The following is a 15843-nucleotide window of genomic DNA, read 5'->3' on the forward strand; positions in this document are numbered from 1 at the left end:
ACAGCAAGGCAGGCAGTATCAGGAGGGAGATGGACACAGCAAGGCAGGCAGTATCAGGAGGGAGAGCTACACAGCTAGGCAGGCAGCATCAGGAGGGAGAGGGACACAGCAAGGCAGGCAGCATCAGGAGGGAGAGGGAAAACAGCAAGGCAGGCAGCATCAGGAGGGAGAGGGAACACAGCAAGGCGGGCAGTATCAGAAATGAGAGGGACACAGCAAGGCAGGCAGCATCAGGAGGGATTGGAACACAGCAAGGCAGGCAGCATCAGGAGGGAGAGAAACAGCAAGGCAAGCAGTAACAGGTGGGAGAGGGACACAGCAAGGCAGGCAGCATCAGGAGGGAGAGGAACACAGCAAGGCAGGCAGCATCAGGAGGGAGAGGGACACAGCAAGGCAGGCAGCTTCAGGAGGGAGAGGGAACACAGCAAGGCAGGCAGTATCAGGAGGGGGAAGAACACAGCAAGGCAGGCAGTATCAGGAGGGAGAGCGACACAGCAAGGCAGGCAGCATTAGGAGGGAGATAAACACAGCAAGGCAGGCAGCATCAGGAGGGAGAGGAAGACAGCAAGGCAGGCAGCATTAGGAGGGAGAGGAACACAGCAAGGCAGGCAGCATCAGGAGGGAGGGGGACACAGCAAGGCAGGCAGTATCAGAAGGGAGAGGGACACAGCAAGGCAGGCAGCATCAGGAAGGAGAGGAACACAGCAAGGCAGGCAGCATCAGGAGGCTGGGTGAATACAGCAAGGCAGGCAGCATCAGGAGGGAGAGGGACACAGCAAGGCAGGCAGCATCAGGAGGGTGAGGAACACAGCAAGGCAGGCAGCATCAGGAGAGAGAGGAACACAGCAAGGCAGGCAGCATCAGGAGGAAGATGAACACAGCAAGGCAGGCAGCATCAGGAGGAAGATGAACACAGCAAGGCAGGCAGCATTAGGATTGAGATAAACACAGCAAAGCAGGCAGCATCAGGTGGGAGAGGGACACAGCAAGGCAGGCAGCATCAGGAGGGAGAGGAACACAGCAAGGCAGGCAGCATCAGGAGGGTGAGGAAGACAGCAAGGCAGGCAGCATCAGGAGGGTGAGGAACACAGCAAGGCAGGCAGCATTAGGAGGGAGAGGAACACAGCAAGGCAGGCAGCATTAGGAGGGAGATAAACACAGCAAGGCAGGCAGCATCAGGAAGGAGAGGAACACAGCAAGGCAGGCAGCATTAGGAGGGAGAGGAACACAGCAAGGCAGGCAGCATTAGGAGGGAGAGGAACACAGCAAGGCAGGCAGCATTAGGAGGGAGATAAACACAGCAAGGCAGGCAGCATCAGGAAGGAGAGGAACACAGCAAGGCAGGCAGCATCAGGAGGGTGAGGAAGACAGCAAGGCAGGCAGCATCAGGAGGCTGGGTGAACACAGCAAGGCAGGCAGCATCAGGAGGGTGAGGAAGACAGCAAGGCAGGCAGCATCAGGAGGCTGGGTGAACACAGCAAGGCAGGCAGCATCAGGAGGGTGAGGAAGACAGCAAGGCAGGCAGCATCAGGAGGCTGGGGGAACACAGCAAGGCAGGCAGTATCAGGAGGGAGAGTGACACAGCAAGGCAGGCAGCATCAGGAGGGAGAGGAACACAGCAAGGAAGGCAACATCAGGAGGGAGGGGGAACATAGCAAGGCAGGCAGTATCAGGAGGAAGAGGGACACAGCAAGGCAGGCAGCATCAGGTGGGAGAGGAACACAGCAAGGCAGGCAGCATCAGGAAGGAGAGGAACACAGCAAGGCAGGCGGCATCAGGAGGCTGGGAGAACACGGCAAGGCAGGCAGCATTTGGTAGGAGATAAACACAGCAAGGCAGGCAGCATCAGGAGGGAGATGAAGACAGCAAGGCAGGCAGTATCAGGAGGCTGGGAGAACACGGCAAGGCAGGCAGCATCTGGAGGGAGAGGAAGACAGCAAGGCAGGCAGCATCAGGAGGGAGAGGGACACAGCAAGGCAGGCAATTTCAGGAGGGAGAGGGACACAGCAAGGCAGGCAGCATTAGGAGGGAGATCAACACAGCAAGACAGGCAGCATCAGGAGGGAGAGGAAGACAGCAAGGCAGGCAGCATCAGGAGGGAGAGGGAACACAGCAAGGCAGGCACCATCAGGAGGGAGAGGAAGACAGCAAGGCAGGCGGTATCAGGAGGGAGAGGAAGATAACAAGGCAGGCAGCATCAGGAGAGAGAGGAACACAGCAAGGCAGGCAGCATCAGGAGGGAGATGAACACAGCAAGGCAGGCAGCATTAGGAGGGAGATCAACACAGCAAGACAGGCAGCATCAGGAGGGAGAGGAAGACAGCAAGGCAGGCGGTATTAGGAGGGAGATAAACACAGCAAGGCAGGCAGCATCAGGTGGGAGAGGGAACACAGCAAGGCAGGCACCATCAGGAGGGAGAGGAAGACAGCAAGGCAGGCGGTATCAGGAGGGAGAGGAAGATAACAAGGCAGGCAGCATCAGGAGAGAGAGGAACACAGCAAGGCAGGCAGCATCAGGAGGGAGATGAACACAGCAAGGCAGGCAGCATTAGGAGGGAGATCAACACAGCAAGACAGGCAGCATCAGGAGGGAGAGGAAGACAGCAAGGCAGGCGGTATTAGGAGGGAGATAAACACAGCAAGGCAGGCAGCATCAGGTGGGAGAGGGAACACAGCAAGGCAGGCAGCATCAGGAGGGAGAGGAACACAGCAAGGCAGGCAGCATCAGTAGGCTGGGGGAACCCAACAAGGCAGGCAGTATCAGGAGGGAGAGGAAGACAGCAAGGCAGGCAGTATCAGGAGGGAGATAAACACAGCAAGGCAGGCAGCATCAGGTGGGAGAGGGAACACAGCAAGGCAGGCAGCATCAGGAGGGAGAGGAACACAGCAAGGCAGGCAGCATCAGGAGGGAGAGGAACACAGCAAGGCAGGGAGCATCAGTAGGCTGGAGGAACACAGCAAGGCAGGCAGTATCAGGAGGGAGAGTGACACAGCAAGGCAGGCAGCATTAGGAGGGAGATAAACACAGCAAGGCAGGCAGCATCAGGAGGGAGAGGGACACAGCAAGGCAGGCAGCATCAGGAGGGAGAGGAACACAGCAAGGCAGGCAGCATCAGGAGGCTGGGGGAACACAGCCAGGCAGGCAGTATCAGGAGGGAGAGTGACACAGCAAGGCAGGCACTATCAGGAGGGAGAGGAACACAGCAAGGCAGGCAGCATCAGGAGGGAGAGGGACACAGCAAGGCAGGCAGCATCAGGAGGGAGAGTGACACAGCAAGGCAGGCAGTATCAGGAGGGAGAGGGAACACAGAAGGCAGGCAGTATCAGGAGGGAGAGGGACACAGCAAGTCAGGCAGTATCAGGAGGGAGAGGGACACAGCAAGTCAGGCAGTATCAGGAGGGAGAGGGACACAGCAAGTCAGGCAGTATCAGGAGGGAGAGGGACACAGCAAGTCAGGCAGTATCAGGAGGGAGAGGAACAGCAAGGCAGGCAGTAACCGGAGGGAGAGGGACACAGCAAGGCAGGCAGCATCAGGAGGGAGAGGAACAGGAAGGCAGGCAGGAACAGGAGGAAGAGGAACACAGCAAGGCAGGCAGCATCAGGAGGAAGAGGAACACAGCAAGGCAGGCAGTATCAGGAGGGAGAGGGACACAGCAAGGCAGTCAGCATTAGGAGGGAGAGGGACACAACAAGGCAGGCAGCATTGGGAAGGAGAGGAACACAGCAAGGCAGGCAGTATCAGGAGGGAGAGGAAGACAGCAAGGCAGGCAGTAACTGGAGGGAGAGGGAACACAGAAGGCAGGCAGTATCAGGAGGGAGAGGGACACAGCAAGTCAGGCAGTATCAGGAGGGAGAGGGACACAGCAAGTCAGGCAGTATCAGGAGGGAGAGGAACAGCAAGGCAGGCAGTAACCGGAGGGAGAGGGACACAGCAAGGCAGGCAGCATCAGGAGGGAGAGGAACAGCAAGGCAGGCAGGAACAGGAGGAAGAGGAGCACAGCAAGGCAGGCAGCATCAGGAGGAAGAGGAACACAGCAAGGCAGGCAGTATCAGGAGGGAGAGGGACACAGCAAGGCAGTCAGCATTAGGAGGGAGAGGGACACAACAAGGCAGGCAGCATTGGGAAGGAGAGGAACACAGCAAGGCAGGCAGTATCAGGAGGGAGAGGAAGACAGCAAGGCAGGCAGTAACTGGAGGGAGAGGGACACAGCAAGGCAGGCAGCATCAGGAGGGAGAGGAACAGCAAGGCAGGCAGTATCAGGAGGGAGAGGGACACAGCAAGGCAGGCAGCATCAGGAGGGAGAGGGACACAGCAAATGCAGGCAGTATCAGGAGGGAGAGGGACACAGCAAGGCAGGCAGCATCAGGAGGGAGAGGAACACAGCAAGGCAGGCAGTATCAGGAGGGAGAGGGACACAGCAAGGCAGGCAGCATCAGGAGGGAGAGGAACACAGCTAGGCAGGCAGCATCAGGAGGGAGAGGGACACAGCAAGGCAGGCAGCATCAGGAGGGAGAGGGACACAGCAAATGCAGGCAGTATCAGGAGGGAGAGGGACACAGCAAGGCAGGCAGCATCAGGAGGGAGAGGAACACAGCAAGGCAGGCAGTATCAGGAGGGAGATGGACACAGCAAGGCAGGCAGTATCAGGAGGGAGAGCTACACAGCAAGGCAGGCAGTATCAGGAGGGAGATGGACACAGCTAGGCAGGCAGCATCAGGAGGGAGAGGGACACAGCAAGGCAGGCAGCATCAGGAGGGAGAGGGAAAACAGCAAGGCAGGCAGCATCAGGAGGGAGAGGGAACACAGCAAGGCAGGCAGTATCAGAAATGAGAGGGACACAGCAAGGCAGGCAGCATCAGGAGGGATTGGAACACAGCAAGGCAGGCAGCATCAGGAGGGAGAGAAACAGCAAGGCAAGCAGTAACAGGTGGGAGAGGAACACAGCAAGGCAGGCAGCATCAGGAGGGATTGGAACACAGCAAGGCAGGCAGCATCAGGAGGGAGAGAAACAGCAAGGCAAGCAGTAACAGGTGGGAGAGGGACACAGCAAGGCAGGCAGCATCAGGAGGGAGAGGAACACAGCAAGGCAGGCAGTATCAGGAGGGAGAGCGACACAGCAAGGCAGGCAGCATTAGGAGGGAGATAAACACAGCAAGGCAGGCAGCATCAGGAGGGAGAGGAAGACAGCAAGGCAGGCAGCATTAGGAGGGAGAGGAACACAGCAAGGCAGGCAGCATTAGGAGGGAGATAAACACAGCAAGGCAGGCAGCATCGGGAGGGAGAGGAAGACAGCAAGGCAGGCAGCATCAGGAGGGAGAGGAACACAGCAAGGCAGGCAGCATCAGGAGGGAGAGGGACACAGCAAGGCTGGCAGTACCAGGAGGGAGAGGAACACAGCAAGGCAGGCAGCATCAGGAAGGAGAGGAACACAGCAAGGCTGGCAGTACCAGGAGGGTGAGGAAGACAGCAAGGCAGGCAGCATCAGGAAGGAGAGGAACACAGCAAGGCAGGCAGCATCAGGAGGCTGGGAGAACCCAGCAAGGCAGGCAGCACTTGGTAGGAGATAAACACAGCAAGGCAGGCAGCATCTGGAGGGAGATGAACACAGCAAGGCAGGCAGCATCAGGAGGGTGAGGAAGACAGCAAGGCAGGCAGCATCAGGAGGCTGGGAGAACCCAGCAAGGCAGGCAGCATTTGGTAGGAGAGAAACACAGCAAGGCAGGCAGCATCTGGAGGGAGATGAAGACAGCAAGGCAGGCAGCATCAGGAGGGAGAGGGACACAGCAAGGCAGGCAATTTCAGGAGGGAGAGGGACACAGCAAGGCAGGCAGCATTAGGAAGGAGATAAACACAGCAAGGCAGGCAGCATCAGGAGAGAGAGGAACACAGCAAGGCAGGCAGCATCAGGAGGAAGATGAACACAGCAAGGCAGGCAGCATCAGGAGGAAGATGAACACAGCAAGGCAGGCAGCATTAGGATTGAGATAAACACAGCAAAGCAGGCAGCATCAGGTGGGAGAGGGACACAGCAAGGCAGGCAGCATCAGGAGGGAGAGGAACACAGCAAGGCAGGCAGCATCAGGAGGCTGGGGGAACACAGCAAGGCAGGCAGTATCAGGAGGGAGAGTGACACAGCAAGGCAGGCAGCATCAGGAGGGAGAGGAACACAGCAAGGAAGGCAGCATCAGGAGGGAGAGGGAACATAGCAAGGCAGGCAGTATCAGGAGGGAGAGCGACACAGCAAGGCATGCAGCATCAGGAGGGAGAGGGACACAGCAAGGCAGGCAGCATTAGGAGGGAGAGGAAGATAGCAAGGCAGACAGCATAAGGAGGGAGAGGAAGACAGCAAGGCCGGCAGTATCAGGAGGGAGATGGACACAGCAAGGCAGGCAGTATCAGGAGGGAGAGGGACACAGCAAGGCAGGCAGGATCAGGAGGGAGAGGAAGACAGCAAGGCAGGCAGCATCTGGAGGGAGAGGGACACAGCAAGGCAGGCAGCATCAGGAGGCTGGGGGACACAGCAAGGCAGGCAGAATCAGGAGAGAGAGGAACACAGCAAGGCAAGCAGCATCAGGAGGGAGAGGAACACAGCAAGGCAGGCAGTATCAGGAAGGAGAGGAAGACAGCAAGGCAGGCAGCATCAGGAGGGAGAGGAACACAGCAAGGCAGGCAGTATCAGGAAGGAGAGGAAGACAGCAAGGCAGATAGCATCAGGAGGGAGAGGGACACAGCAAGGCAGGCAGCATCAGGAGGCTGGGTGAACACAGCAAGGCAGGCAGTATCAGGAGGGAGGGGAACACAGCAAGGCAGGCAGTATCAGGAGGGATAGGGGCACAGCAAGGCAGGCAGCATTAGGAGGGAGATAAACACAGCAAGGCAGGCAGCATCAGGTGGGAGAGGAACACAGCAAGGCAGGCAGCATCAGGAGGGAGAGGGACACAGCAAGGCAGGCAGTATCAGGAGGGATAGGGGCACAGCAAGGCAGGCAGCATTAGGAGGGAGATAAACACAGCAAGGCAGGCAGCATCAGGAGGGAGAGGAACACAGCAAGGCAGGCAGCATCAGGAGGGAGAGGGACACAGCAAGGCAGGCAGTATCAGGAGGGATAGGGGCACAGCAAGGCAGGCAGCATTAGGAGGGAGATAAACACAGCAAGGCAGGCAGCATCAGGAGGGAGAGGAACACAGCAAGGCAGGCAGCATCAGGAGGGAGAGGGACATAGCAAGGCAGGCAGCATCAGGAAGCTGGGGGAACACAGCAAGGCAGGCAGTATCAGGAGGGAGAAGGACACAGCTGGGCAGGCAGCATCAGGAGGGAGAGGGACACAGCAAGGCAGGCAGCATCAGGAGGGAGAGGAACACAGCAAGGCAGGCAGTATCAGGAGGGAGAGGAAGACAGCAAGGCAGGCAGCATTAGGAGGGAGAGGAACACAGCAAGGCAGGCAGCATCAGGAGGGAGAGGAACACAGCAAGGCTGGCAGTATCAGGAGGGAGAGGGACACAGCAAGGCAGGCAGCATCAGGATGGAGAGGGACACAGCAAGGCAGGCAGGATCAGTAGGGAGAGGAAGACAGCAAGGCAGGCAGCATCTGGAGGGAGAGGGACACAGCAAGGCAGGCAGTATCAGGAAGGAGAGGAACACAGCAAGGCAGGCAGCATCAGGAGGGAGAGGAACACAGCAAGGCAGGCAGTATCAGGAAGGAGAGGAAGACAGCAAGGCAGGCAGCATCAGGAGGCTGGGTGAACACAGCAAGGCAGGCAGCATTAGGAAGGAGATAAACACAGCATGGCAGGCCGCATCAGGAGGGAGAGGAAGACAGCAACCAGGCAGTATCAGGAGGGATAGGGACACAGCAAGGCAGGCAGTATCAGGAGGCTGGGAGAACACGGCAAGACAGGCAGCATCAGGAGGGAGAGGAAGACAGCAAGGCAGACAGCATCAGGAGGGAGAGGGACACAGCAAGGCAGGCAGTATCAGGAGCGATAGGGACACAGCAAGGCAGGCAGCATTAGGAGGGAGATAAACACAGCAAGACAGGCAGCATCAGGTGGGAGAGGAACACAGCAAGGCAGGCAGCATCAGGAGGGAGAGGAACACAGCAAGGCAGGCAGCATCAGGAGGGAGAGGGACACAGCAAGGCAGGCAGCATCAGGAGGCTGGGGGAACACAGCAAGGCAGGCAGTATCAGGAGGGAGAGTGACACAGCAAGGCAGGCAGTATCAGGAGGGAGAGGGACACAGCAAGGCAGGCAGCATCAGGAGGGAGAGGGACACAGCAATGCAGGCAGCATCAGGAGGGAGAGGGAAAACAGCAAGGCAGGCAGTAACAGGAGGGAGAGTGACACAGCAAGGCAGGCAGTATCAGGAGGGAGAGGAACACAACAAGGCAGGCAGTATCAGGAGGGAGAGGGACACAGCAAGGCAGGCAGCATTAGGAGGGAGATAAACACAGCAAGGCAGACAGCATCAGGAGGGAGAGGGACACAGCAAGGCAGGCAGCATCAGGAGGGAGAGGAACACAGCAAGGCAGGCAGTATCAGGAGGGAGAGGAACACAGCAAGGCAGGCAGCATTAGTGGGGAGAGGAACACAGCAAGGCAGGCAGCATTAGGAGGGAGATAAACACAGCAAGGCAGGCAGCATCAGGAGGGAGAGGAAGACAGCAAGGTAGGCAGCATCAGGAGGGAGAGGAACACAGCAAGGCAGGCAGTATCAGGAGGGAGAGGGACACAGCAAGGCAGGCTGTACCAGGAGGGAGAGGAATACAGCAAGGCAGGCAGCATCAGGAGGGAGAGGAACACAGCAAGGCAGGCAGTATCAGGAGGGAGAGGGACACAGCAAGGCAGGCAGCATTAGGAGGGAGAGGAACACAGCAAGGCAGGCAGTATCAGGAGGGAGAGGAAGACAGCAAGGCAGGCAGTATCAGGAGGCTGGGTGAACACAGCAAGGCAGGCAGCATCAGGAGGGAGAGGAACACAGCAAGGCAGGCAGCATCAGGAGGGAGAGGAACACAGCAAGGCGGGCAGCATCAGGAGGGAGAGGAACACAGCAAGGCAGGCAGTACCAGGAGGGAGAGGGACACAGCAAGGCAGGCAGCATCAGGAGGGGGAGGACCACGAGGTAAAAACAATGACTGCAGATGCTGGAAACCAGATTCTGGATTAGTGGTGCTGGAAGAGCACAGCAGTTCAGGCAGCATCCAGGGAGCTTCAAAATCGACGTTTCGGGCAAAAGCCCTTCATCAGGAATAAAGGCAGTGAGCCTGAAGGGTGGAGAGATAAGCTAGAGGAGTGCGGGGGTGGGGAGAAAATAGCATAGAGTACAATTGGTGAGTGGGGGAGGGGATGAAGGTGATAGGTCAGGGAGGAGAGGGTGGAGTGGATAGGTGGAAAAGGAGATAGGCAGGTAGGACAAGTCCGGACAAGTCATGGGGACAGTGCTGAGCTGGAAGTTTGGAACTAGGGTGAGGTTGGGTAAGGGGAAATGAGGAAACTGTTGAAGTCCACATTGATGCCCTGGGGTTGAAGTGTTCCGAGGCGGAAGATGAGGCATTCTTCCTCCAGGGGTCTGGTGGTGAGGGAGCGGCGGTGAAGGAGGCCCAGGACCTCCATGTCCTCTGCAGAGTGGGAGGGGGAGTTGAAATGTTGGGCCACGGGGCGGTGTGGTTGATTGGTGCGGGTGTCCCGGAGATGTTCCCTAAAGCGCTGTGCTAGGAGGCGCCCAGTCTCCCCAATGTAGAGGAGACCGCATCGGGAGCAACGGATACAATAAATGATATTAGTGGATGTGCAGGTAAAACTTTGATGGATGTGGAAGGCTCCTTTAGGGCCTTGGATGGAGGTGAGGGAGGAGGTGTGGGCACAGGTTTTACAGTTCCTGCGGTGGCAGGGGAAAGTGCCAGGATGGGAGGGTGGGTCGTAGGGGGGCGTGGACCTGACCAGGTAGTCACGGAGGGAACGGTCTTTGCGGAAGGCGGAGAGGGGTGGGGAGGGAAATATATCCCTGGTGGTGGGGTCTGTTTGGAGGTGGCGGAAATGTCGGCGGATGATTTGGTTTATGCGGAGGTTTGTAGGGTGGAAGGTGAGCACCAGGGGCGTTCTGTCCTTGTTGCGGTTGGAGGGGTGGGGTCTGAGGGCGGAGGTGCGGGATGTAGACGAGATGCGTTGGAGGGCATCTTTAACCACGTGGGAAGGGAAATTGCGGTCTCTAAAGAAGGAGGCCATCTGGTGTGTTCTGTGGTGGAACTGCTCCTCCTGGGAGCAGATATGGCGGAGGCGGAGGAATTGGGAATACGGGATGGCATTTTTGCAAGAGATAGGGTGGGAAGAGGTGTAATCCAGGTAGCTGTGGGAGTCGGTGGGTTTGTAAAAAATATCAGTGTCAAGTCGGTCGTCACTGATGGAGATGGAGAAGTCCAGGAAGGGGAGGGAGGTGTCAGAGATGGTCCAGGTAAATCTAAGGTCAGGGTGGAATGTGTTGGTGAAGTTGATGAGGTGGCGCCAATGCAGTCATCAATGTAGCGGAGGAAGAGGTGGGGAGTGGTGCCGGTGTAATTACGGAAGATCAACTGCTCTACGTAGCCAACAAAGAGACAGGCATAGCTGGGGCCCATACGTATGCCCATGGCTACCCCTTTGGTCTGGAGGAAGTGGGAGGATTCAAAGGAGAAATTGTTAAGGGTGAGGACCAGTTCGGCCAAACGAATGAGAGTGTCGGTGGAGGGGTACTGTTGGGAACGTCTGGAGAGGTAAAAACTGAGGGCTTGGAGGCCCTAGTCATGGCGGGTGGAGGCGTAGAGGGATTGGATATCCATGGTGAAGATCAGGCATTGGGGCCGGGGAAACGGAAGTCTTAGAGGAGGTGGAGGGCGTGGGTGGTGTCTCGAACGTATGTGGGGAGTTCCTGGACTAGGGGGGATAGGACAGTGTCGAGGTAGGTAGAGATGAGTTCAGTGGGGCAGGAGCATGCTGAGACAATGGGTCGGCCAGGGTGGTCAGGCTTGTGGATCTTGGGAAGGAGGTAGAACTGGGCAGTGCGGGGTTCCCGGACTATGAGGTTGGAAGCTGTGGGTGGGAGATCTCCTGAGGTGATGAGGTTCTGTATGGTCTGGGAGATGATGGTTTGGTCATGGGGGGTGGGGTCATGGTTGAGGGGGCAGTAGAAAGAGATGTCCTCGAGTTGGCGTTTGGCTTCAGCGATGTAGAGGTCAGTGCGCCAGACTACCACTGCGCCCCCTTTGTCCGCTGGCTTGATGGTGAGGTCAGGATTGGAGCAGAGGGATTGGAGGGCTGCGCGTTGTGAGGGTGAGAGGTTAGAGTGGGGGAGGGGGGTCGACAGGTTGAGGCGGTTAATGTCCCGGCGGCAGTTGGAAATGAAGAGGTCGAGGGCAGGTAATAGGCCAGCACGGGGTGTCCAGGTGGATGCAGTGTGTTGGAGGTGGGCGAAGGGGTCCTCGGAAGATGGGCGGGAATCCTGATTGTGAAAGTAAGCTGGGAGGCGGAGGCGACGGAAGAATTGTTCGATGTCACGGCGTGTATTAAATTCATTGATGCGTGGACGGAGGGGGACAAAGGTGAGTCCTTTGCTGAGGACTGATCGTTCGTCCTCAGTGAGGGGGAGGTCTGGGGGGATGGTGAAAACTGGGCAGGGCTGGGAGCTGGGAGCTGGTGTGGGTATAGAGCTGGGAGTGGGGTCGGAGCCAGTACCTGGAGTGGGTGTGGTGGTGGGGGGAATGGGGGTGGAGTCATGAGCAGGGGTAGTGTTCAGCATCAGGAGGGAGAGGGAACACAGCAAGGCAGGCAGCAGCAGGAGGAGGGATTGCGTTGATGCTGCCTGCATTGCTGTGTTCTTCCAGCCTCCTGCCTCTATCTAGCATTGCTACATAGCCAGGCTTTACTGACCAGCCCTAATTGTACTTGGTGTTTTCTTGGCAACTGATACTTTGGGTCAGGAGTCACATATGGGTCTGATTGGATAGGGACTTGAAATTTCCTCCCTAGTGGGTCATAGGACAAACAGCATACCATTCAGTTCCTTGAGCAGCACCTGCTCTCTTAGCAGCCCAGTTTCAATTCTACCATCGAACTGTCTGTGTGAAGTTTGCACATTCTCCTCATGGATGTGTAGCTTTACTTCAGGTGCTCTGCTTTCCTCCCATCGTCGGTGTGCAGGTTAGGTGGGTTGGCCATGGGAAATGTGGTGGTACAGGGATAAGATAAGGGCCTGGTTTGGGTGGACTGCTCTTCGGGGGATTGGTGCAAAGGGGTAATGGCTGAATGGCCTCTTTCTGCATGGCAGGGGGTTCTATGATTCAAACACTCTACCCCAGAAGACTATGGAGATAGTCTTTGAGTATGGTTAAAGATTTGATTAACTGTGGTGTACAGGATTATGAGATGAGCAAAAAGGCATTGAATTGTTCAATCAGCTGTGATTATACCCTTATCATGACGTCTGTCATTCTATGAAATCCGGGGTAAGCTGTAAAATTGACTCAACTTTTTCATCCACTTGGGGAAGCTTTGAAGAATTTCTGACCAGAACTTCAGCTAACCAGATGCATTTGGTGAAATGTTTCTTACACAGATTATTTTATTCCATTGCAGGAAAGAGAGAAAAGCCTGAAAAAGGAGTGAGGCCCCTCATCACATAACTTCACCCTCTGCAATGTTTTGCAATAATTCTGCAATTTGAAAATGAGTTTTTAAATCACAGGTTATTTTACATTGATGTGTAGGTTAGGAAAATGCAAAATTGAATAATATTAAAATCTTTATTAATCAACATTGTTCAAAATAATTGAATCTTGTGGCTTTATTCTCAATTTCCCTGTATCTCACATATATAGAGAGAGAAAACAGGCTCTGATGAAGGAATTTGAGCAGTTAGGGGCTAAATGAGAAAGCAGAACCAAAAATACACAATCTCCCGATTATTATGTGAGCCACAAGCTAATTGATAACGCAATTAAAGAGGTAAGCAAATGGCTCAAAGATTGATGTGGGAGAAAATGTGTTTGAATTCATGGGACATTGACACCAAGGCTAGGGAAGGAGATAGCTGTTCCAATGGGATGGGCTCCACCTGATCACGCTGGGATCAGAGTCCTGGTGAATTGCATAACTGACACTGTTAGGGCTTTAAACCAAATAGTGGAGGGGTGGGTTTCATTGCATAGAAAATTATAAAATCAAAGATAAAGGAGAAGGTGGATTGCAGGTTAGTGATTGGACAACTACTATCAAGAAAATAAAAGGGACAAAATGTTTGAAAGTCATATTGTACCATGGAACGATAAGAGTTAGGGCAACTCAATAATAAAACAATAGAGTCATAGAGATGTACAGCACGGAAACAGACCTTTGTGTTCAACCCGTCCATGCCGACCAGATATCCCAATCCAATCTAGTCCCACCTGCCAGCACCCGGCCCATATCCCTCCACACCCTTCCTATTCATATACCCGTCCAGATGCCTCTTAAATGTTGCAATTGTACCAGTTTCCTCCACTTCCTCTGGTAGCTCACTCCATACACGTACCACCCTCAGTGTGAAAATGTTGTCCCTTAGCTGTCTTTTATCTTTCCCGCAAGAGGATTGTAATCCGTGTACACAACCGTCTCTGACACATTGTTCTGACATGCCCATTAAAATGTAAGGCCATACCAAACTCAATAGTTCCTTTTCAATTGTGGAGTATTTCCTTTGGTGGATGTGGAGTTTCTTTGAAAAGTAACCACCTGGCAGTTCAATCCCATCCTCATCTTCCTGGAGTACAGCTCCAATCCGATGTCACTCGCATCGATAGTGACTTTAAAAGGTTTTGAAACGTTTGGTGTAAGTAAAACTGGTTTGGTGGTTAATATTGATTTCAAATGGTCGAATGCCTCCTGACGTAGTTCTGTCCACCGAAACTTTGTGTTCTTCTTCAGCAAATCGGTTAACAGTGCCACCACACTGCTGAGGTCTGGAACAAACTTCCGATAGAATCCGCTGAGTCCAAAGAATTGAAGCACCTCTTTCTTAGAGTTTGGTTGTGGAAATTCCTCAATAGCCTTCGTCTTTGTGTTCCGAGGGGTCAACCTTCCTTGACCAATGTTATGTCCCAAGAACATCACCTCTGCTTTTGCGAATCCCATTTGGTTTAAGTTTATTACCAGTTTTGCTTCTCGTAATCGTTCAAAGAGCTCTGCTGCTGTTCCATGTGATCTTTCCAGGACTTATGTATTTGGAAAGGAAAGGACTGATTAGGGATAGTCAACATGGCTTTGTGCGTGGGAAATCATGTCTCACAAACTTGATTGAGTTTTTTGAAGAAGTAACAAAGAAGATTGATGAGGGCAGAGCAGTCAATGTGATCTATATGGACTTCATAGAACATAGAAGTATACAGCTCAGTACAGGCCCTTTGGCCCTCAATGTTGCGCCGATCCAAGCCCACCTAACCTACACTAGCCCACTATCCTCCATATGCCTATCCAATGCCCGCTTAAATGCCCATAAAGAGGGAGAGTCCACCACTGCTACTGGCAGGGCATTCCATGAACTCACGACTCGCTGAGTAAAGAACCTACCCCTAACATCTGTCCTATACCTACCCCCCCTTAATTTAAAGCTATGCCCCCTTGTAATAGCTGACTCCATACATGGAAAAAGGTTCTCACTGTCGACCCTATCTAAACCCCTAATCATCTTGTACACCTCTATCAAGTCACCCCTAAACCTTCTTTTCTCCAATGAAAACAGCCCCAAGTGCCTCAGCCTTTCCTCATACGATCTTCCTACCATACCAGGCAACATCCTGGTAAACCTCCTCTGCACCCGTTCCAGTGCCTCCACATCCTTCCTCTAGTATGGCGACCAAAACTGCACACAATACTCCAGATGCGGCCACACCAGAGTCTTATACAACTGCAACATGATCTCAGAGCTCCGGAACTCAATTCCTCTACCAATAAAAGCCAGTACGCCATATGCCTTCTTCACCGCACTATTTACCTGGGTGGCAACTTTCAGAGATCTGTGTACATGGACACCAAGATCCCCCTGCTCATCCACACTACCGACCATTAGCCCAGTACCCCGTCTTTTTGTTACTCTTACCAAAGTGAATCACCTCACATTTACCTACATTGAACTCCATTTGCCACCTTTCTGCCCAGCTCTGCAACTTATCTATATCCTGCTGTAACCTGACACATCCTTCCTCACTGTCAACATCTCCACCGACTTTCGTATCATCCACAAACTTGCTCACCCAACCTTCTAGCCCCTCCTCCAGGTCATTTATAAAAATGACAAACAGCAATGGTCCCAAAACAGATCCTTGCGGAACACCGCTAGTAACTGCACTCCAAGATGAACCTTTACCATCAACTACTACCCTCTGTCTTCTTCCAGCCAGTCAATTCCTAATCCAAACCTCCAACTCACCCTCAATGCCATACCTCCGTATTTTTTGCAGTAGTCTACCATGGGGAACCTTATCAAACGCCTTACTAAAATCCAAATACACCACATCTACCGCTTTCCCCTCGTTCACCTCCTTAGTCACCTTCTCAAAGAATTCAATAAGGTTTGTGAGGCACGACCTGCCCTTCACAAAACCATGCTGACTATCCTTGATCACATTATTCCTATCCAGATGTTCATAAATCCTTTCCCTTACAATTCTCTCTAAGACTTTGCCCACAACAGAAGTGAGACTCACTGGCCTATAGTTACTAGGGTTATCCCTACTCCCCTTCTTGAACAAGGGAACCACATTTGCTATCCTCCAGTCTTCTGGCACTATTCCTGTAGACAACGAGGACATAAAAATCAAGGCCAATGGCTCTGCAATCT

The 15843-nt window shown here is 54.2% G+C and overlaps 1 protein-coding gene across 3 annotated transcripts in view; it reads left to right on the forward strand.

The window, feature by feature from the left end:
• Window positions 1-15843, forward strand: part of LOC148146823 (microtubule-actin cross-linking factor 1, isoforms 6/7-like) — a 179281-nt gene that overhangs the window by 125630 nt on the left and 37808 nt on the right. Inside the window, exon 15 of one of the 3 annotated variants that reach the window (XM_087996924.1) lies at window positions 12606-12981. The exons of the other annotated variants lie outside the window; for them this stretch is intronic. Coding sequence (XP_087853050.1) covers window positions 12606-12635 — 30 coding nt within the window. The 3' untranslated portion in view covers window positions 12636-12981. Of the gene's footprint in view, window positions 1-12605; window positions 12982-15843 lie in introns of those variants that run through there. 3 annotated transcript variants of the gene reach the window in all.

This window comes from Chiloscyllium plagiosum, unplaced genomic scaffold (assembly GCF_037043375.1).
Source record: "Chiloscyllium plagiosum isolate Xiang-an unplaced genomic scaffold, Cpla_swu_hap1 HiC_scaffold_19, whole genome shotgun sequence".
Lineage (NCBI taxonomy): Eukaryota > Metazoa > Chordata > Chondrichthyes > Orectolobiformes > Hemiscylliidae > Chiloscyllium > Chiloscyllium plagiosum.